At 44.4% G+C, this 23,309-nt stretch overlaps 1 protein-coding gene and 2 non-coding genes across 8 annotated transcripts; all 3 read left to right on the top strand.

Moving 5' to 3' along the window:
• Positions 1-549: 549 nt before the first annotated feature.
• LOC121543364 (nucleosome assembly protein 1-like 1-A) lies at positions 550-22,601 on the top strand. 6 transcript variants are annotated; one of them, XM_041853175.2, is made up of 15 exons: positions 550-655; positions 6,121-6,162; positions 8,482-8,570; positions 10,912-11,041; positions 14,254-14,395; positions 15,189-15,281; positions 15,561-15,689; positions 16,212-16,283; positions 16,400-16,539; positions 17,115-17,280; positions 17,616-17,738; positions 17,851-17,883; positions 18,312-18,362; positions 19,391-19,426; positions 20,752-22,601. In XM_041853175.2, exons 2-14 carry the CDS (start codon positions 6,146-6,148, stop codon positions 19,394-19,396), a joined length of 1,191 nt encoding a protein of 396 aa, XP_041709109.1. In that variant the 5' UTR covers positions 550-655; positions 6,121-6,145; the 3' UTR covers positions 19,397-19,426; positions 20,752-22,601. The 6 variants fall into 6 exon arrangements, with proteins under 6 accessions (XP_041709109.1, XP_041709105.1, XP_041709107.1 ...); XM_041853171.2 differs by lacking the exon at positions 19,391-19,426; XM_041853173.2 differs by lacking the exon at positions 19,391-19,426 and having other exon boundaries at positions 15,189-15,269.
• Positions 11,335-11,470, top strand: LOC121543986. The gene has a single exon (XR_005996051.1). It is a non-coding gene; the product is annotated as a small nucleolar RNA SNORA57 (small nucleolar RNA).
• LOC121543991 lies at positions 16,616-16,745 on the top strand. The gene has a single exon (XR_005996056.2). It is a non-coding gene; the product is annotated as a small nucleolar RNA SNORA14 (small nucleolar RNA).
• Positions 22,602-23,309: the final 708 nt, after the last annotated feature.

Consider the following 23,309-nt stretch of genomic DNA (forward strand, 5'->3'; position numbering starts at 1 on the left):
AGTCACTTTAACTCTACCCACATGTACATATTACCTCAACTACCTCAACTAGCCGGTGCCCCTGCACATTGACTCTGCACCGGTACCCCCCCTGTATATAGCCTCCCTACTGTTATTTTATTTTACTTCTGCTCTTTTTTTCTCAACGCTTTTTTGTTGTTGTTGTTTTATTTTACTTTTTTATAAAAAAATAAATGCATTGTTGGTTAAGGGCTGTATGTAAGCATTTCACTGTAATGTCTACACCTGTTGTATTCGGCGCATGTGGCAAATACAATTTGATTTGATTTTTAAAAATCACCCTTCTAATTGGACCATACTGTCTGGGACCCAGGGAAATTGCACGTTGCTATGGTCTGGTTGACATGGTGACATAAGATGTGATGCAAGCATGCATCTTGCAGAAGAAAGTGAACGTGTTTTGCGGTGAATTGACTATACATATCTGATGACGATGGTGACAGAACACTTTCATCAAATATTCCAGACCGGCCCCTCCCATAGACTGAACGTTGCCCTGGTTTACGTGATGACGCTAGATGTATATGAGCGCAAGCGGCGGGATCGCTCTCTCTTTTACCGCCATAAGAGCGGAGTCTTTTTCTTTGGGACCGCTTCACTGCGCAGATCCACCTAGTCAAGGCGCTAGCTAAAGGTAAGATAATGACTTGAAAACCCCGTAGCAATACAACAGAGGGGTGCATATATAGTACTTTTAGATGGGTACGAATATGGGGCTGTTCTTATCGTATTGAACTCAATATTTGTGTGGATGTAGTCGGGAAGAATGGACCGATAGCTTGCCAGCTAACTAGCTAAGTCGGGTGGCTAGTAGCAGCCATTGACAGACGAGAGCCTCCACCATGATGTGTTAGCTAGCTACGTTCACGATGATGAAAATGGCAAATGTTCTGCCCTGTTCGATACGTTGTATTGTAAATAAAAAAAGCGGTAACGCTATTTGGAAGAATAATCGTTATTTGCGTCATTCAGTTATTGGTTTTTATCGAATGTCGTGTTTTATTTAGACTTGACCTTATTTGTTCACTAGCCTTAGGGAGGATAACGTTAGTTAAGTGAGGGGAGGGAGATGTGGCGGGTACAAGTTTGTCTGATCACTGCGCGAGTTATACAGCTAATTAGCAGGCTACACTCTAAAATGGAACGCATGTCTCCGTCATTTAGCGTGATATTTTTTGACCTGTTTACAGTTAATTAGCTAACTTCGATAGCCACAAAGCTAGCTAACAGTTTTCTCTTATTTTGGTTATATATTATTTGAGGGTGTCTATGTGCCCAGCAAGTCACGTTGCCAATCAATGATGGACTGTCACTGTTGAGGACTTGCCCAATGAAACTGCGTACGCCAAACTAGCTAGGGAACTGTAACTAGCTACATTGACATTTTAGTCATTTAGCAGACGCTCTTATCCAGAGCGACTTACAGCTAGCTAACGTTACTATTGTTGACTTGCTGGCTAAGTAGTTAGCTAGCTGGAAAATGGGGGAACATACACAATTAGCTAGCTAACGTTACAGCAAATGTATCCGTTAATACTGCGCTAGCGAGACACTACGGAATTTGTACATTTCAGTGGTAGGCTAGGTAGTTCGCTAAGCACATATGTATGTTATTTAAGTTAGCTGGCTGGCCAGCTTTCTTTGTCAGTGAGCGCTATTGCTCATAGCTTGCCTTGGCTTGAGCATGCAACACGTGGTCGCTGGGTTTGAGAGGCTCTTTGAAGGGATGTAACTTGTGTACCCTTGGGGGATTTCAATCACCGAATATCTGCTTATTTCACTTTGTTAGTAAAATGTAGTGGGGTTGACTACACTCAAACAATATCAATGTTTCAGCTGTTATCACATCTAAAGGTCCTCTGTAGCTCAACTGGTAGAGCACGGCGCTTGTAACGCCAAGGTAGTGGGTTCGATCCCCGGGACCACCCATACACAAAAATGTATGCACGCATGACTGTAAGTCGCTTTGGATAAAAGCGTCTGCTAAATGGCATATTATTATTATTTATTATATTAAAGCTGCCGTCGTTTCTTCCATTCCTTATCAATGCAACATAACAATATTATTCCTAGCTAATTTCGTTAGGTATTCTACCTTTAGCTACAGATTAAGCTAGCTATAGTAGTTTGTATTTTTCAATACTATTGTATGGAAAGGCCCAGAATCAAGTGAATGAACCTAGCTAACTTTTGTCAAGAAACGAGGGTGGACCAACAATATTGTCGCAACGTTTTGAATGGATATTGGTCCTGACGGCTCCTGCGAAGGGGACATTGACATTTTTGTTGTAGAACATTTTACCATTGATTTAGCCCTTGATGATCGTGCTATGAATGATAGCTACTCTTGTATCAATCTTTGAATGTCTCAGATGCTTTGTCTTGCAAGGTATTCCTGGAACTGTTGCTATAACATAACTCCAGACAGTGTTGGAAGCTACTCTTAAAATAGTTTACCAAGCTATCAATTACTTCACACTGGAGGTGTACTGCAAAATGTTAAGTTACTTGTTAAACTACACTGAACAAAAATATAAACGCAACATATCTATTGTTGGTTTCATGAGCTGAAATAAAATATCCCTGAAATTTTCCATGCACACAAAAAGCGTATTTCTCTCAAATGTGCACCAACTTGTTTACATCCCTGTTAGTATTTCTCCTTTGCCTAGATAATCCATCCACCTGACAGGTGTGGCATATCATGCTGTTTAATCAAGAACCTGATTAAACAGCATGATCGTTACACAGGTGCACCTTGTGCTGGGGACCAAAGTCAGCTCTAAAATGTGCGGTTCTGTCACAACACAATGCCGCAGATGTCTCAAGTTGAGGGAGCGTACAATTGGCATGTTGACTGCAGGAATGTCCGCCAGAGAATTGAATGTTCATTTCTCTACCATAAGCCGCCTCCAATTTCGTTTGAGAGAATTTGGCAGTACATCCACTCAGCCTCAACCGCAGACTACGTGTAACCACGCCAGCCTTGGACCTCCACATCTGGCTTCTTCACCTTCGGGTTTGTCTGAGACCAGCCACCTGGACAGCTGATGAAACCAAGTAATTCTGTCTGTAATAAATCCATTTTTTTGGGGAAAAACTCATTCTGATTACATTTTAGTCATTTAGCAGACGCTCTTATCCAGAGCGACTTACAGTTAGTGAATACATATTTTTTTATACTGCCCACCCGTGGGAATCAAACCCACAACCCTGGCGTTGCAAACACCATGCTCTATCAACTGAGCTACATCCCTGCCGGCCATTCCCTCCCCTACCCTGGACGACGCTGGGCCAATTGTGCGCCGCCCATGAGTCTCCTGGTCGCAACCGGCTGCGACAGAGCCTGGATTCGAACCAGGATCTCTAGTGGCACAGTTAGCACTGCGATGCAGTGCCTTAGACCACTGCGCCACTCAGGAGTACAAGGATTAGCTGGGCCTGGCTCCCCAGTGGGTGGGCCTATGCCCTCTCAGGCCCACCCATGGCTGCACCCCTGCCCAGTTATATGAAATCCATAGATTAGGGCCTAATTAACTTATTTCAATTGACTGAATTCCTTATATGAACTGTAACTCAGGAAAATCGTTAAGTGTTGCGTTTTATAGTTTTTGTTCAGTATACATGTATGTAGTTCACTATTCCCCCAACACTGACTCCTGAATTATGATTGTAGTACCCCTTGACAGTGGAGCGTTCTTTACACAGCGACGTATCATGCCTAAGGCATTAGTGGCATGCCTAGTTGACTGTTTCAGGCCTAAACGGCAGTTTGGATCGTCCTAAATTCATTTTATCAGAGGAAATCTACTTTATCAATCAATGTCAAAGCCTAAAATGCAGTCACAGCGTCTCTGTATTTGAGTGGTGCTGTTGCTTTTCCCGAGCTTCATATGGTTATTAAGAGCTCTGGCATTAATAATTTGCTATGGTGGAGGAGAACGCATTGGTGGAGAATGTTGTCTTTTTGGTCTGTTCCCAGGCCAGACATCGTAAAGTTGGGCTCAGTGTTTTACAGGTCGATCCAAATGGTATCGGTCCACGCTTTCAAAAATATGATTAAGGTAGTGCTGTGTGGGGTTTTGGAAATTCAAAGACCAAAGATTTGGCCTGGAATGATCCTCTCTGTCTGGTAATCTCCCTTTTGGCTGCTTAACAGTTGATTTTTGGACCGCTTTTCAGTTGTCCTATTTAAACTGCGCAGGTGAGCGATGGGCAGCCTGTGTGATCCTTAACCAATTGGCACAAGCCAGCAGGAAGGTGTGGTGAGGGAGAGAAGAGTTGCTGCTGAAAGATGGAGACTGAGAAAGTGAGGTGGAGGTGGTCAGCAGTTATTAGTCGTGCATTTCACATATTGCCGGCCGGCCCACATCAGCAGTGTTGAACAAAATGTTGCTGACTGGTTAATTATGGCACAGTTTCCCTGACAATTATGTATGGTGTAGCTTCTTCAGTGATGCAATTTTATTATTATAATAATAATATCTTGAACCAGGCCACTAAACCTTTTATACTGCTTTATCATACAGCACCCTTGGTTTGAGATGAATATGGCGCTATAAAATGTGATTTCCCCTTACTTCACTCTTTAAGTACAGTGAAGGTTGTGTTGTAAACAGTGAAGGGGCATTTTTTAGTTCTGTCAAGCATCTTTCAATTGAGAGCCATGCCTTCACATTGGATTTGATTGAGCTGCACTGAGATTTCTACACTGGAGACGTCAGAGCTTGCCCAATAGAATATTGTGGTTTGAATTTGTTTTCACTCATTCCAGGGAGCCAGAATTGATGTCAACCTGGCAGCTATTAAGATGGTATCGTTTTGTAATTAGTCCAGTCGACCACAATTTGGATATCGGCCGCTTTGTATTTAACTCACCACTTTTAGGCCCATTTGAAGACCCATGTCAACCTAATACCACAGCAGTAAAGAGAACCCTTCAGCAAATCCATAACCTAATGCCATATCTCTTTGGATCTGAGTTTTGGTCACTGTTGTGGTTGAGAGTTTCTCACTAGTGTGAGCTAAAGCTGATCTGGCTCTCCTGTGTTTCTCCATGTGTGCCAACCCTGTGGTAAATGTTCTCCCCCCAGGGGATGGTTCTGGAGCCTCATTCAATGCCTGATGTGACTAATGGCTTTGTTCATTGTCAACCTTCTGTAAGAGAGGCCTTCACATGCATGTATGGTTAAAGTGCAAGTCTGAGGGGGTCCAGCTGTGTACCTTTTTCCATTGTGTTGAGGGGTACTGGCCCTGTGTGAAAGGCCTGTTGGACCGATGGGTAAACTACTACCTGTGATCTCCGCCCCCTCTAGGATTGGGAGCTTTGCCTAGCTCCAGTCCCCCTCTGCTCTCTCCTCCATGCCAGGAGGTTTATGGGGGAGGAACAGCTCTAAACAGTGCCTTGCTTGGGTGCAGTGCTGTTATCAGATGGCAGCCCCAGTGTCGCCAGCAACCAAAGCCCCAGCCCAGGGCACATTGCAGAACTCATATTCTGAACATATATACCAAATGGGATGGGCAAGGGGTTGAGATATGTAGGATGATATAACTAAGGCTTATATTACTTAATGCCTCAGCACAGCTAACAGGGCTGTCAGTGAGCTGTGCGCTTGGGAGTTCTTTCATGCACATTTCACTAACCAACATGACAGGGGGCCAAAAGCAGCCCTCTTTTGTTTTCCTCTGGGAGTGGGAGGAGGAGAAGCTGGGGTAGGATTACAGTTGGTGGCCATTTTGCTGTAAGCAAGCGGAGTGCTTGGAATAAGATGTCCAGCCCTCCTGTTGGTGCTTTAGTCCACAAAGCTCCTAACGACAGTTTGCTACACACTGGGATGGAGATGTCCTCAACTCTATTGAACTTAAGGATATTATATTATGCAGCCTGTTGTAAAGCTACTATCAAACAAGGCAATGTAATGGTAGTCTTGCATATAAGTCATTTGGGCCTATTTCAATAAAATATTCTAGCCCCATAAGCCCTTTTAAGTGAACATATCGATTGCCTGCTGTGAATTAACAATTGTCAAAAGTAGCATGGATCATACATTATCCCCCCCCATTGTCTATCTAACACTCTCCCTCTTTCCTTCTCTGCAGCAGCATCACTCAAGACTTGGCTAAGATGGCAGACATGGACAAGTAAGTGCATCCTCTCCATTTGATTGGCTGTGCAGCTTGCATTCTGTGCAACAAGGAAAGACACGTATTAAGTGTCCGTATTAAGTGTCCGTTGCAAAAACAATCCCACCTCTGCATCGTTACCTATTTTTGTCTGATTGAGTCAGGTTTTTGCTCTCAATGACACTTTTTAAATAGAAAACCAAAATGTGAAGTTCTAAGTCCACAACAATGCTTAAACCACATCAGGAGACCATTTTTGAGGTCTGGGGAAAAAATTGTGAAAGTGACATTTCTGGGTGTAGTTACCTTTTATTTCCAGTGTGCCCCTAGCAAAAGGCTGTTTAGCTGTGTTTTTGTAGCTCACGTGATGGTAGTTTGCAAAACAAGTACCCACTGGATTGATGCAAATAATCATGCTATTATTCTGCCAGGTAAGCATAGGCTACTTTGTAGTTAGCATTTAATTGAAGGTTTTTGGGGAAGCCTTTCCGTCTACCAGAATACTTTTCATTGTCATCGTTGCTAATGGCTAGAAAGTGGTAGGCGCGCACCGCACATGCTGACGGGAAATTTGCGTTGCCTCTTAAAGTTCAGATGCATTCTGTTCATGTCTTATGATAAACTTCGGCTAATTAATTTTCAGTACATTTAGTTGATTCCCTACTAAGTTAAATAAATGTTTCAATATTGTTGAATCCCTTTTTAATGTCTGGATTCAGTGTTTCCGTCCGCATTCTCTGCATCTTTGATTTTATATGGCCCTAATTACCCTCCCCCTTTGTCATTGGAGGTGTGTTGAGGTCCGATGCGCTCTGTCATTTTGGCTGTACCCTCTATTCTGTGTAGCCTGGCCAGGAAGCCATTATTCTAATGTGCTGTTTAACACCTTGTTGCATATAGCGACCAGTGTGTTTAAATCCATGTGGATTATTTATTTTCTTCTTTCAGGCCAATGTTTGTTGGTCCAACCTCCAGGGTATTCCAGAACGAGGCCTCCATCAGCAAGCTAACCTGTCAGGTTCAGATTGTTGTGGATCTCTTGGTTCGCAAGGAAACCAGTCATTCAGCCTAGCACAGTCAGATTTGTTCACCCATGGCATCACTGTACCAAAACACAATTCAGCAAATGGCACACAAGTGTTGGGTGAAATCTTGACATTAGTCCGATGTACATACTCTTGTGTTTAGCAATGCCATTATCCATTATCAGTATCTGTTAAATATTAGACACCGGTGGATGTGTGTATCAAGCGTCTCAGTGTAGTGTTAGTTTTGCATTTTAGAACACAGCGAATATAATAACATGGGCCGGGGGACCCGATCCTAGATCAGCACTCTAACGCTGCGATGCTTGGTCCGTACGGCCACAGAGCTGAGTCAGTCATCTTTCCCTTGTGTCTGTAGCTGAGGAGGATGGCCAGCTGTCGATCTCACTGCGGAGACGTGTCCTCGCTGGGCCGTGGCTCGAGGTGGCTGTTTACTCAGCCGGGGCTGCTTGGGATGCCACGCCTGGGCTTGGGTTACGTTGGCTCCCTCCGGCCACTCGCAGACACCTCCCTGAGTTTGAGTAATGGGCTTTGACGCTGGTCCTGCAGTCCTGTGGCTGTCACACACACCACAGGGATGAGGCAGCCAATCACACGGACAGTCAACTGTTTATCCGTTCATCTACCTTATTATATACGGTCCCGACTGACTGCAGGCGTCTCTGGGTGAAGTTTCCCCTATATACAGATCTTGCATCAGCTTCCCCTCACCCTATCCTAACCTTAACCGCTAGTTGGGGAAATATGCAAAACTGACCCAAGATCAGTGTCTAAGGGCAACATCACCCAATTTTGCCCCAGACTAACTGCGGTGCGGATGCTAGCATGTTAGCCTGACGCCACATGGTTGTCATTATGTTGATCAAGGGCTTATTCAGATAGAAATGTAATTATTTTTTTGCACTGGTTCGGAACCTGGTTCATGGTTCAGTATGAACAGGGATTAAATCCAGTGTTAGATGAAACTTCAGTGAGGCAGGGGAGCGGAATACCCTTTGTGCTGTGTCCCTGTTCACTCTCTGGGAACATGCCTCCTAGTCTGTCAGATGTACTGTGTGGAGGCCTCCGTGTATTAGTGTTGTCTGGCACACCCCTACTTTTGTATCGAAGTAATTATTAGAGTTGAGACGATTCCCTATTCTACACAATAGATATAGTCACATGCCATCTAAACAGTGCACTTCTATTTGAAGCTTTTGTAAAATTCCACTCCCAAAGAAGCTCCAGGAGTCTGTTCTGGCTGATACTCCTCTCTGTGTTTTGGCTGATTCCCTCGTCTCTCTATGTGCAGTAAGGACCAGGCTGAGCTGGACCCGGCAGATATGGAGGATGTGGAGGAGGTGGAAGAGGAGGAGACTGGAGAGGATGTCAACAGTAAAGGTAAGGCTCAGCACTGCCCGATGAGGAAGCACTTGGGATTGTTGTTAAACGTTAGATGTCTGTGCCCACCTTTTGACTTCAACTGAACAACCAGCAGTGAAATCAATCAGTTTTACCAGCAGTGTCTGGCTGGTGAGCAAGGGCTTGTGACATGAGCCTCTGCTTGCTGGTCAGTCGTTAATGTTAGATTGACAGTTTAATTAAAATCCTCTGTGCCCACATTGACTAAGTTTTGAAATCTGAAATGGAAGATGTGTTTACCTGTCCTTGAAAGATTAGGAATCATGAATTGTTTATCATCATGAATAACTGGCAGTCCTTTGTAGACTGAATTAGATGTCTCTCCCCCAGGTATTTATAGCCTAGCAACGCTTATTGTCTCCCGCCACGGCGATCTGTCACAATGATCACACACTTGACAGCAGAGACTTTCATACGGCCAGAGCCTAACAAACATCCTAATTATCGCCCGATTTCTGAAATGACACTCGTCATCAGTAGGAACGTCCCTTGTCTAGAACCGATTAAGAACATTTTGCGTTCCCCTCCTCCCTGTCCCTGCTCCGCCGCAGCACGAGGAGTTGTCCCAAACGGCACCCTATTCCCTATATAGTGCACTACTTTTCCCTATTCCCTATATAGTGCACTACTTTTCCCTATTCCCTATATAGTGCACTACTTTTCCCTATTCCCTATATAGTGCACTACTTTTCCCTATTCCCTATATAGTGCACTACTTTTCCCTATTCCCTATATAGTGCACTACTTTTCCCTATTCCCTATATAGTGCACTACTTTTCCCTATTCCCTATATAGTGCACTACTTTTCCCTATTCCCTATATAGTGCACTACTTTTCCCTATTCCCTATATAGTGCACTACTTTTCCCTATTCCCTATATAGTGCACTACTTTTCCCTATTCCCTATATAGTGCACTACTTTTCCCTATTCCTATATAGTGCACTACTTTTCCCTATTCCCTATATAGTGCACTACTTTTCCTATTCCTATATAGTGCACTACTTTTCCCTATTCCCTATATAGTGCACTACTTTTCCCTATTCCCTATATAGTGCACTACTTTTCCCTATTCCCTATATAGTGCACTACTTTTCCCTATTCCCTATATAGTGCACTACTTTTCCCTATTCCCTATATAGTGCACTACTTTTCCCTATTCCCTATATAGTGCACTACTTTTCCCTATTCCCTATATAGTGCACTACTTTTCCCTATTCCCTATATAGTGCACTACTTTTCCCTATTCCCTATATAGTGCACTACTTTTCCCTATTCCCTATATAGTGCACTACTTTTGACCATAGACCTATAAACCCTGCTCAAAAGTAATGCACTATATAGGGAAAAGGTGCCATTTTGGGACACACCGCAAGCACGGCAGGGCCCACAAATCCAAGGCGTAAGGAGTTTAAGCGTGGCATAGGAAAATCAAGGCAGGCAGAGTATACCTGCTGGCTAGCTCACTGTGTAAATTATGCAGCAGCCGCCCTCCTCGCCCCATGGGCAAAGCGTTTGTTCTCCACCATGGAAATGTCTCTCTGTAACAGCTATTATGAATAGATTTTCTCCTGTTTGGTGGAAGGGAAGACTTCACCTATAATGGTCCATCTATGGGCTCTAGTCCAACCTGAGTCTTCAAGCAGGCTCGGACAATTTACCAACTGACTTGATCACTAAGTACATTTTTATCACCAACTTACTTTGATAGAAATTGAATTATTTTGGAACTGGTTCGGAACCTGGTTCATGGTTCAGTATGAACAGGGATTAAATCCAGTGTTAGATGAAACTTCAGTGAGGCAGGGGAGCGGTATACCCTTTGCTGTCTCCCTGTTCACTCTGGGAATATTGCCTCCTAGTCAGATGTACTGTGGAGGAACCACAGGGCTCTGCGTCAATAGTGTGAAGTGACTTCCTTTCCTTGTCCTCTCATTCATCTGCATTGATCTGAAGAGGTTTGACAGGTGGCAGCGTTATGGCAGAAGCATGCTTTGACCTGTTAAATACTGTCAGATCAATATGGCAGAAGCATGCTTTGACCTGTTCAATACTGTCAGATCAGTGAAGATGACAGTAACTAGACAAGCAAAGTGAGCAACCTGTTGACCAAGAAGCCAGCCCTTCACCGGGAGTTTTTCTAGATCCATTTTTATTTTTTACTTTGTCTGGCCTTTTAAGTGGGCTGAAAATATTTGCGTTGGCCCACCCAATAATTTCCTATGCAGAAAACCCCCTGCCTTCACTCTATTTTTTTTCTGTCCTTGTATCCTGTCTGTATGGTGTCTGATGCTATGAATGGCTGTCTGTGTCTGACGGTAGTGTCTGGCCTTGTCCGTCTCTCCTCAGCTCGTCAGCTCACCGTGCAGATGATGCAGAACCCACAGATTCTGGCCGCGTTGCAGGAGAGGCTGGACGGCCTGGTTGGCTCGCCGTCAGGATACATGGAGAGGTGAGACCCCAAATCAGGAGAGACTCCGAGGCTACGGCGATACAGATTCTGGATCGAGCCAATCGTTTTTCAATGGAAGTCATCCGTTGATGGATGATGGGCAACAGACAATGGCTGAATGCATCTACGATTTAATCAGTGTTCCTGCAACTGTGGCCATAGCCTGACCCTGTCCCACTTTGCAGCCCTGGGGGACTAGCCTAGATATGCAGCACTGCTTTAGATGTTAAGACACCAACAGAAGTTGGTCTCACTGAGGTAGTGGCCCTTTTTATTTATTTAGTTTTTATAAACCTCCATTCTTGGCATGCACGCTGTCTCCCTGTACGCGTGTGTGTATGTTATGGAGGGATAACAAGGCCAGTGCTATGTCTTCGGTGCCAGAATGTTCCCCGTCTTCTGGTTCTATCCTCAATCGCCGGTACATCACTCTGACAGCATGTCTGTGTAAAATGTGTATTGGTAGTCTAGGCTGATAATAGGCAGAATCTAACCTACACACAAAACTGGGAAAAGGTTTCTGCACACTCGTTGCTCTGGTAAAGGTTGACTGACCAAAAGCTCAGCTACTATTTATAGTATAGGTTGACAAAATAGTTATTTAAAAGTTCTCATTTGACTTGACTGCAGGACCTAGTACTCTCCCATCCTTTAGGTAATCACTTATCTGTGTGTGATTGAGTATGTGAATGCAATGCTTTCCATTCAGGGATTTCCTCAAGCAAGGCCACTGCCACAGTGATAGGAAGCTGCTGCATTCCGCCATAACTGTAGTCCTTCAGGTCTGCTCTGTGTGCTGGTGTGCCACATACACTACTGACCCTCATTTTGACTTGTTTTAAGGACATTACATCAAAGTTGGATCAGCCTGTAGTGTGGTTTTCCACTTTAATTTTGAGGGTGACTCAAATCCAGACCTCCATGGGTTGATAAATTTGATTTCCATTCATAATTTGATTTCCATTCATAATTTGTGATTTTGTCAGCACATTCAACTATGTAAAGAAAAGTATTTAAGATTATTTCATTCAGATCTAGGATGTTATTTTAGTGTTCCCTTTATTTTTTTGAGCAGTGTATTTAAGTGTCTTTGAATGGGGTATGGTAGTAGGTGCCAGGCGCACCGGTTTGTCAAGAACTGCAACACTGCTGGGTTTTTCATGCTCAATAGTTTGTATCAATAATGGTCCACCACCTAAAGGACATCCAACCAACTTGACACAACTGTGGGAAGCATTGGAGTCAACGTGGGCCAGCATCCCCGCTTTCGACACCTTGTAGATTCCATGCCCCGAATGATTGAGACTGTTCTGAGGGCAGGTGGGGGGGGGGTGAGAAAATCAGGTGTTCTTAATATTTGGTGTACTCAGTCTATCAAACTATTTTCAAAGCTTTTTATATTTTAATTCAGCTCCTGTCATGCTAATTGAGGTTTTTTCAACCCGCGAAAACAACTTTGAAGACGGCCACAAAATGTGAAATCTGCAAATTGTTACGAGAAACCTGTACCACTGTCAACAGATATGCTTATTGGATGTATTATGTTACGAAATCAGACTTTTTGGATATAATGTTAATATGTTAAAGAAAGACCCCATATAATGATTCAGAACATGAATAATCATTTGTCTTGGTAAAAAAAAAAAAATAACATCAGGAAGGGAAATTAAATCACCACCAAAGCGCTGGGCAGAGTGGGTGGACACCCTATAATCTGTGTATAAACATGCCATCGTTTCTGCCTCTGCCATTTTTAAATGATGGAAATCTCAGTTTAAACTGTTCTTGGCATGGGTTTCTTGGCCCAACGCCGTACCTAAGCGTTGCAGCGCGGGCGTTGAATTCGGCCATCTTGAGTAATGGAAGTGCTGGCCTTCAGCCGCTGTGGTATTGCTCGGTTCAACCTCAACAGATTAATTGTGCCCTGTTCACCATTGGAGCGCATGGCTGTGCTGCTTATACACTTTTGGTCCTCAATCATTTCCGCACCCTATGTCCTAGTGGTTGTCTAGGAGCACAGCCTCTCCGTCCGTCCTAGTGGTTGTCTAGGAGCACGGCCTCTCCGTCCGTCCTAGTGGTTGTCTAGGAGCACGGCTAGGCTGGCGGCGGTTCAATGATCACAAACAATTGTGGAGTTACGTTGACCTGGTCTCCAGTGTCTCCGTATAAGGGTGCTGATCTGGGATCAGGTCAACCCTGTACATGTTATTTTATTAAATGTGATCCTGAATCAGCACTGCTCTGAGATGCTTGGTACATACGGCTCCAGATATCGGAGCTTGTTTTAAGTTGAAGACTCCGATAAATTTCACTTTTCGGCAAAGCTGTCTTAATATGGTTCTGGACCCTTTAATAATATTTTTCTGTCAGTGGAGGCCAGTTCTTCATATCTGTTACGAGAATTTCTATCTCTAATTCAACCTAAGCTTGAATCATTACCAGAGGTTGTAAGGCTCTGGTTTTAATCATAAATGATTCAAGGTCCACAACCAACAAGGATTATCTGTATTTTTATTCATGGAGAGCTCTGCTGCCCAAAACACATACATACTGTTTTATACTCCTTCCACACAAAGGCACCCTGCTCCGCCCACCTCTAGGAGGCCCCCTGAAACCCATTTTCTCAGTCCCCTTCACCCTGGAATGTTTAGTCCCGCCCCCCTCTGTTAGTAGGTTGACAATACATTATAATTCTAACACAGTTCACACATTTATACTGTATTTGGGGTGAAATCCTTTAGTCATTATTCTTAAAATACAAATTAATCTAACAATATCTCCTAGCTTCCCCTCAGTGGGGTGCTGTGCCTGAGGGGCTTGGCTGTGGTTGCATAAAGCCAAGGCTGAGGTGACCGGGCCATTACATAAAACGGGAATGTTTTTAATTTAGTGTATAGTTTGTCTTTCTCCATGCCGTCTCAGTGGAAGTAGTCCTCTACTTCTGGGTCCTATGGTTGCTTATGTATGCCTAGTGGGAGATACTAGGTCCTGCAGTCAAGTCCAATCTCCCTGGCACTGTGTCCCTCTGCATAAAAAGCGTCCGTATACATAGGTCTTCATACATAAGTGTTTGTCATTCGTTAGACGTTTATTCCCGTTGTCATAGCGGAGGCTCTAGTATCTTGTCAGTATATACCACCATCTTTGGGGACAGTCAAGATGTACTCTTTCACCGTGTGGAATTTTGACCCCTTTTCTCTCCCCGTCTCCAGCTTACCAAAGGTAGTGAAGAGACGGGTCAACGCCCTGAAGAATCTACAAGTGAAATGCGCCCACATTGAGGCCAAGTTCTACGAAGAGGTCCACGAACTGGAGAGAAAGTACGCCGCTCTCTACCAACCCCTCTTCGACAAAGTAGGAACACCCCTATTGTGTTTGTAACAACATCCAATACATTCTCCCGTTCGTTGTACCTTGGAACCATGCCGCATTTGTTAGACTGGGCACTTTGTGCATGGGCTGCGTTCGTTAGTGCACACCGTAGTAAAATGAGCCATTCTTTTTGGACAGATCCTGGTAGGTCCCTCCCTGTTTCATTTCGTGTGAGTCCAAATAGTTATTTGGCGTGACCTGACTCTCCGATGGCGACTCAGGAGAGTTGGGATATCCCCCCCCCAAATAAAATCCTATTTAAACACGAATATTAATACGCGCGTGTGAAATAGGACGAATATATATGCACCCACCAAATTGTTGTTATTAATGAATACACCCCAGTATTCTCAGTCTTTAAGTGTTGATCAGTCACTCCTCTGCCCATGTGTAGTTCCTGCTGCTGCTTATCCAACGCTGACAGACTCTAGCTTTTGCCCTCTCTCCCCAGTCCGCTCCTTGATGCTGACTCGAGATTTAGCAGAATCCTCTGACAAAAGAGCTGCAGCCCGTTCCAGGGATGCAGATAGAGCTGAGAAAATGGGGGGGGGAGCAAAGCTGGAATGCGTGCACACACAGACAGACAGACATACGGAGCGGCCAAACTGCTGTCTTAAGTAAATAATGCGCTGTCTTGGCACCCCCAGCCCATATTCCATTTATCTTGGTTTAAACAGATCACTTTTCTGGGCTTTTTGTTAATGTTTTGCTTTGTCCTCCCTCTGGCTGTTGGCATTACAGGGACTCACTGTTTACCCCCCCTCTCTCCCTCCAGCGCAGCGACATAGTTAAAGCAGCCTATGAGCCCACAGAGGAGGAGTGTGAATGGAAGGCTGATGAGGAGGAAGAGTTGACAGTAAGTAAGCAGGTACAGGTGACTCCATGCCTGCATGTCTTATTTATCTAACCTGGGGACCTCTACTGTCTGGTCCTAAAGCATGCCAGGGCCAGGAGGGTGTACCATGACTGTTTTGGTTACATAGCTATTTTGTGTGGTGGATGTGTTAGATTTACATGTGCAATATAGGATGGAATATTGCCTAGTTTGAGTTTTAACCAGGGGTGAATTTATCGGTTTTATAGGCATCAGTGAAATGGTACATAAAATCCCCTTTTTACTGATCGTCCTCCTGCCCGTTTCTTCCAGGAGGAGATGAAGGAGAAGGCCAAGGTGGAGGAGGAGAAGAAGGATGAGGAGAAGGAGGACCCCAAAGGCATCCCAGAGTTCTGGCTAACGGTTTTCAAGAACGTGGACCTGCTCAGCGACATGCTGCAGGTAGGTGGGGAGAGGCAGAGCAGGAACACAAACAAGAGAGCAGTAGTGGAAAGTAGGTCAGTAGACATTTACTGCTGCTACTCCTGAAAGATGAGGCTTCATCACCACCTACAGGTTTGACGAAGCAGTTTCACCCCTAAAAATAGATCCCATATACATAAAGCACACTGTTGGGAGTTCTGGACAGCACACCTGATTCAACTAATCATCAAGCCCTCAATGAGTTGAATCAGGTGAGTTTGTCCCGGGCTACAGCAGAAATGTGGAGTACTGGAGTTGGGAAACACTGATTTTTAAATGGCACTCTTATCCAGAGTGACTTAGTCAGTGTATTTGAGGTAGGTAAGACGACCACATTACAAGTAAAACGTTCCTCAATAAAGCGGCTATCAGCTAAATCAGTGCTAGTAAGCAAAGACAAGTGTGCGTGTTGGTGCCAGAAAGACCAGTCCAACATTAAGGTGTTTCTGTCTAGATACCATACCAATGTTCAGGCTGGTGTTCATGTGTTGTGTTTTACAGGAACATGATGAACCCATCCTCAAGCACTTACAAGATATCAAAGTCAAATTCTCAGACCCAGGCCAGCCCATGGTACGTCTGCACCGTATTTCTCTACTAGACATTCTATCAATGTATTGAAAGCCAATGAATCTAGAATATTCCCGCTAATGTTCCCAATGTCCAACTCTCGCTCTCTCTCCCTCCAGAGCTTCTCTTTAGAATTCTACTTTGAGCCTAATGAGTTCTTCACAAACACTTTGTTGACAAAAACCTACAAGATGAGGTCTGAGCCTGACGAGAGCGACCCCTTCTCCTTCGACGGGCCGGAGATCATGGGCTGCACGGGGTAAGACATGCTCCGTTAAACTGGTCCTTGTGTTGTCCCATAGAGATCATATTCAATTAGTATTCTTAATCCTATGGTGCATCCTTCGTAAACCCCCTAGTTGCTAATCGTAGCCTCTGGGACAAGGAAGGATGCTAGATCAAACTAGAGATCCAAAGCTGAGAGTCTTGTCAGTGCCTCTTGGTTATTTCAGCTCTAGGACAGTCATTGCAGGCACTAACATTGCCGTTTGTTTCCTGGGTGGGGGGTTATATCTCCTTTTAAAATAATTTTGAATTAACATAAGATAATCGTGTTTATGCACCCCTATCTATGTTGGCTGCTTGTTTGGCCAGTACAACAGACTACCTTGTATTTTAACACTTGGAGACATGGGTGAATAATGCATCGGTCTGTCCGGTCTGATGGAAAAGAAGTGGTCCTTTTTAACCATGCACCATGTTGGAGTGGGTTCTATTAACATTGGGACTTAATCTTGAGGGCTCAAAGCAACATCTACACTAGTCATTGGTTGGTGTGTTTAGTCCTGTTCTGTTCTCCTTGTAACCCTGGTGTCCACCGCTCTCGCCCTGCAGTTGTCCGATCGACTGGACAAAGGGCAAGAACATCACATTGAAGACTATCAAGAAGAAGCAGAAACACAAGGGGCGTGGCACAGTCAGGACGGTCACCAAGACAGTCCCCAACGACTCCTTCTTCAACTTCTTCACCCCGCCTGATGTCCCTGAAAGTGGAGAGCTGGTAATTAATGGTTTCCATTGTCTAGTGTAGTGCTTGAAGTGGACTGAAATTAGTGCCGGTATTTATTTTGGGTGCCGCAACTCAATATTTCTCTTAATGTAATATTTTCTTGCCAATATTCTATAAGAGGTGCCGGAACTCAAGCAGTAGAACATTTGGGGTGTTACTCGGTACCGGTGTGTTCCAGTCCAATTCAACCACTGGTGCAGTGTAGTCTTTCTATTGACATTGGTGTGGCTGAATGGTAAGTCTCATAGCTCTGACTGGTGTGGTGAGTGGCTGAATGGTGAGTCTCATAGCTCTGACTGGCGTACCGGTGACTCTTGCCCCTCCAGGACGAGGACTCTGAGGCTGTCCTCGCCGCAGACTTTGAGATTGGCCACTTCATCCGCGAGCGTATCGTCCCCAGGGCTGTGCTGTACTTCACGGGGGAGGCCATCGAGGACGACGATGACGATGTGAGTACACACCACAGCCTGTGTGTAATGGCCTCATCCCTGTCCTAGACCTCTGAACCGAGCCAGTTGCCTTCACATGTATCCCCCTAACAATGGTGTCTTCTTGTTGCAGTACGATGAGGAGGGAGAGGAGGCTGATGACGAGGTAAGGTCTTAGCTAGCTAGGGCTCTTCACCTGGTCACACCGTTAATGACCTTAGCCGTGTCCTCTCACTAACCCAGTCCTGTTAATGACCTTGCCGTGTCCTCTCACTAACCAGTCCTGTTGACCTTGGTGTCTCTCACTAACCAGTCCTGTTGACCTTAGCCGTGTCCTCTCACTAACCCAGTCCTGTTAATGACCTTAGCCGTGTCCTCTCACTAACCCAGTCCTGTTAATGACCTTAGCCGTGTCCTCTCACTAACCCAGTCCTGTTAATGACCTTAGCCGTGTCCTCTCACTAACCCAGTCCTGTTAATGACCTTAGCCGTGTCCTCTCACTAACCCAGTCCTGTTAATGATCTTAGCTAGGTGACGTCTGTCTCAAGGCGACGTCTGTTTCCAGTGTTAAACAGTTTCCTCTTGTGTTCTAGGAGGGTGAGGAGGAGGGTGAAGAGGAGAATGATCCTGACTATGATCCCAAGGTGGGTGGGAGAGCTTACTGTTGACGTTAACATGACCTAATATGAGACCAATGATCAGAAATATCAGATTTCAACATACAGAATAGAATACATACCGGTACTGTACTCCAAATGCATCATGAACACCGGCCACCATTTTGGATGTATTTTTCTGTGTATATACTAGTGCATCCAACGTCACATCAGACCACACAGCCGTCGGAACACGTTTCCCTGTCACCTACTTTCACTCGACTTGCTTCTACTGTAAGGGCTTGTTTTCCAGACACACATTAAGCCTGGTCCTGGACTATTAATCATTCTACATTTGCGTTTTGGTACACCAGAAGTACATTCATTTCCAATGGAACGCTGCGTTTGCCTTGCAGCAGGGCGTTCTGTGTGGTGCAGAAGTTGGATTTGTCTTAACGTATCCGTCAAACTGTATGCGTAGATAGCTTGACAGAACTGGTAGCAGAAGGTGAATGTTGAACTTTTGTTGCACACACATCCAGATGATGATGCAACGACGACGCTGTTGGTATGATCGAGGCGTTAGTCCAGGACTAGCCTCATTCTGTGTCCAGGAAACCGCTAGAATGAGAGTTATAGTAAAGAGAATGGTATTTCTAAACTGTCTCAAAATATCACTTCAAAATAACCTAATCAAAGTGAAACTAATTCCACATGCTTTTTTGTGAGTGTCTGGTCAGGGGGAATGTTTTCCACTTTTCTTTTCAATGGAATGCCTTGAAAGCATGCTTCCACTTGCTCTCTACATTCTTGCTAAACTGAGACTGCATGTAAATTGGCAATCAGATACTAAATATATTTAGGTTTTGACTGTTAGTTTCATAGCTCTGCATCCCAAAGCTTTATTTGATTTGTTTGGGCGACTGATGAGAATGGAAACAGTCCTCCTTCTCTTTGCTGTATAAAGCCTCTTGAATTCTGTATTCTGCCATTTTTTTGCCTTTAATTCATTAATGTTCATCTCCAATCACTTGGCACCTTTTGTCAGCTATACTCTTTAAATTTTTCCTCACTAGGTTTAAGTGATGTCTGTAGAAAATAACCCTCTCCTGGTAGGTACAGCTTGTGAATTGTCAGCTTAACGCACCCCACCTCCCTCCCACACCTCATTTTGACCCCCCTCCATCCCTCAATCTCCTTGCATCCACCTCCATCTGCACTTACAACTAACATAGTGGCTTGTTTTTTTTCCTTTAATCGTAGTGGGCGCCGCCTTTTTGAGTTGTTTTCTCTTCTGTATGTTGAAGCTAGTTAAACTTTCCTCCAATTTGACCATATTCGTCTTTGTACCAAAAATATTTTCCAGCTCCAATATTTAAGTTGGTTTGGAGAAGAATAGATCAACGTTCGTCACACCTGTTTTGTGGATTTTGATGTTTTTGAGTGTCTTAAGCCTTCGCTCCGTTCATTCTTTCATTATTCACTTCAGAGACTGTAGTCTCGATCTGGAAGGGTGCTTGTTAATTGTCCGTCTCTCATTGGACATGCTTGAAGTGTTAAGACTGTGTGGGGTGAATCCGAACTTCCACTTAAGTCAAATTTTCACTCGGGTCTCCCACTGACATCAATGCACGACCTAAGTGAAAGTCTGAGTTGAAGTTGGGCTTCACCCCTCTGTCCTGGAGAGCTGTTGACCCATGTAGGTGTATGTAGTTCTGGTTGTAGTGTCTGATTTATTTTAGTTAGTTACACCCCACATTTCTTCCCCATCCATCTAGTTTACCTTGTGTGCACGGACATTTACGTCTCCTCCTCAGACGAACTACACCCGAGGGGAGAACGTAAAAGGCACTCTCCCTGCATTGCTGCCAGTAGATCTCATTTTGTTTTCCTACCCTGTGAAAGAATGGAGAGGCTCTATGAGATCAGTGGTGCAACCCCCCTTACATCTTCCATAGGATGACCGTATGCACTACATCACTGTTACAAACACTACTGGTTATTGTGTTTACAGTATGGAGGTTCTATGCAGCAGTAGTGACGGCTCTCAAAGTAGTTATTAAACTTCAAATGTATAATAGGCCAATTTGAATGTTCACCACTAAATTCCCGTCTCCATTGATGGTGTCTTGGACCTTGAATTTGAGTCGGTAGTACACACCCCGGACTCTGGTCTGATACCAAAGCAGAGTGCCGTTTTATTTCCAGTGGCGTACTTTAAGGACATACTAGTATTGTGTGGAGTGTTGTCAGGTCACTGTTCAGATATCTCTAGCCTCAGTGCCAGGATGACGTTGCCCTGTGCCCTGTCAATGTCCGTCTCAATTGGACATAGAAAAAAGTCTGAATGGTGAAGCCTTAACCTGTGTGAGAGAGGGGGATTAGTGCGGTTGTATCTCAGTTTAGCTCTAACTTCCTCTCTTTTGGTCTCTTGCAGAAGGACGCAAATCCCCCAGCCGAGTGCAAGCAGCAGTGAAGGCTGCGGGTCAACTGCACTGTAACAGCTTCTCAAATAAAACACTTACTTACGCCTTATAATGTTTTGTATTTTTCTTGGTAGAAATAAAAATAAAGGGTTTCAAGATTTTTGTTACAGAAAACTCCTAATATAATGTGAGCAGTGGCTCGATATGCATAGTATTTTACTAGACCGTTTTCCCCCCTCCTGTACAAATAGTTAGAATGCCACAAACTCTCTCAAAGCATGATCTTGTTTCTCTCACTGCTAAACTAGTTTGGGTTCTTGTGAAGTTTTTGTTGTATTGCTCTTGGACAACAGCTGTGGTTAGACTGCATTGAGGCAAGTGATGAGAAGGCCAACCTGTTCCTTTTCCCTCGCGCTACCAAAGTTACCGGTCAGTTCAGGTTGAAGTCGTGAGTTTGAAGTCTGTCATTGTATTAGTGGGGCCTCGAGCACTGTCGAAGCAAAACCCTGCTTTTAGTCACGGCTAAGGAAAGAAACTAATGTGACGAATCGCTGCCTGTTGCACACAGGTGCACATTTGGCCACTCAAGCATGCCATTTGGAGCAGGGCAAGCGGTTCTCGGCCAGTTGGAAGCTGTTATTAGCCGCTTGAGTGGGCTGAAATCAAGTTGTCAATGTAAAACATTCCAGTTTGCAGACTGACAGGCATCGGAAGTTTGAATGCTCTCTTGGGATCAATATTACCTCGACTCAATGGTCTGATTTGTTAAAGAAACAGAACCATGTGTCAGCGCTGCTAAATTTAATGAGACAAGTCTGCAAGTTATTTTTTTCTATTAAATACCTAACGCTCTTTCTGAATTTTAATTTGCATGAAGCAACTTTTTTTCTCTCCAACACACCGCTTTGTCTTGCCCAGTCAGACTCCTAACATTGCAGATGATTTGACGAGGGACAGTTCCAAGGGTTCACCAGCAGGGGGCAACACGTGCCCAATCATCTGCTTCAGGCTCTTGTTAGCTCACAGTTGTGACTTGTCTTTTTCTATAGCACTTTGTACTACTTAGTCATGTATCAGTTGTGTCCTCTGAAATGGTTAGTTGTCAGTCCAGTACCCCTTGTGTAAATCAGAAAGTGAGCAGCACTTTGGTGGCGGCCGTTGTCATACTGCGCCCCAACGATTGGCGCCCTATTGGGCTTTTCCCTGCAATACGTGAATCTCCAAGTGCATTACCCTTAATTTGGGAATCCCACTTGACTTGTATACTCTGATAGCAATAGGTTCGGAACAAGTTTTCTTCTGAGGAAGAAAACCACCAAATTCAGGCTTCCATTGGCATGTGGTCGTGGCTTTTGAGACTTTTGTAACATACTCTCGAGGTTAGGATAACTCTTGAATCTAGACTGCCTGTCAGGCCCCTGAGCGTACGGCTAATTTATCACTGTGAAGGGAAGGTGGCGATGAGTTCTGGTAGAAGTCCTGTCTGTCGGCCGCTCTCTCTGTAACCAACCCCACCCGGCAGGTCACGCTGAAGCATGTAAGAGCAATACTTAGTCAGGGAACAGAAAGAATAAGTTGCTTAAGCCAACCCACTGCATCCTTTTCCTTTAGTGGAAACAGCCATGTTGTAGATGTATGTCGGGTGGTGGCACCCTCGCTGCTGTTGCTAGTGGAGCTCTAGGGAATACTGCTGCATTCAGTGGGAGATTTAAATAAGAAGTCTGGACTATTCTAGGGGCACGACTGGATTCGGTCTGTGGATTCTCTTGAGCAGCTGTTGTCAAAGCTAAATGCTATGCTACAAAATACTAAATGTACTCAATAACTGTATGTATATTCATGAATAAATTGGTTAAACGTGTTTTGCTTTTGTCCCTTGTTGACTCTGTGGTTCCTCTTCAACATGAGCTGCTTGACACTTAAACACTGAGTTCCGTAACAGTTGTGTAGCTCATTGAGGCAGTATTTGGTAGCACTGCCTTAAACATTTTTTTACTTAGGTCAAACGTTTCGGGTAGCCTGCCACAAGCTTCCCACAATAAGTTAGGTGAATTTTGGCCCATTCCTCCTGACAGAACTGGTGTAACGGAGTCAGGTTTGTAGGCCTCCTTACTCGCACACGCCTTTTCAGTTCTGCCCACAAATTTTCTATAGGATTGAGGTCAGGGCTTTGTGATGGCCACTCCCAATACCTTGACTTTGTTGTCCTCAAGCCATTTTGCCACAACTTTGGAAATATGCTTGGTGTCGTTGTCCATTTGGAAGCTTTAACTTCCTGACTGATGTCTTGAGATGTTGCTTCAATATATCCACATAATTTTCCTTCCTCGTGATGCCATCTATTTTGTGACGTGAACCAGTCCCTCCTGCAGCAAAGCACCCCCACAGCATGATGCTGCCACCCCCGTGCTTCACGGTTGGGATGGTGTTCTTCGGCTTGCAAGCCTTCCCCTTATTCCTCCAAACATAACGATGGTCATTATGGCCAAACAGTTCTATTTTTGTTTCATCAGACCAGAGGACATTTCTCCAAAAAGTACGATCTTTGTCCCCATGTGCAGTTTGTTTT

The sequence above is a fragment of the Coregonus clupeaformis genome, chromosome 28 (genome assembly GCF_020615455.1).
Source record: "Coregonus clupeaformis isolate EN_2021a chromosome 28, ASM2061545v1, whole genome shotgun sequence".
Taxonomy (NCBI): domain Eukaryota; kingdom Metazoa; phylum Chordata; class Actinopteri; order Salmoniformes; family Salmonidae; genus Coregonus; species Coregonus clupeaformis.

Excerpts from the sequence above, each read along its gene's own strand:
- LOC121543364 (XM_041853171.2), top strand. Across the intron at positions 15,690-16,211 it reads TGCTCAGCGACATGCTGCAG|GAACATGATGAACCCATCCT; the intron begins GTAGGTGGGGAG and ends TGTGTTTTACAG. Across the intron at positions 16,540-17,114 it reads GAGATCATGGGCTGCACGGG|TTGTCCGATCGACTGGACAA; the intron begins GTAAGACATGCT and ends CTCGCCCTGCAG.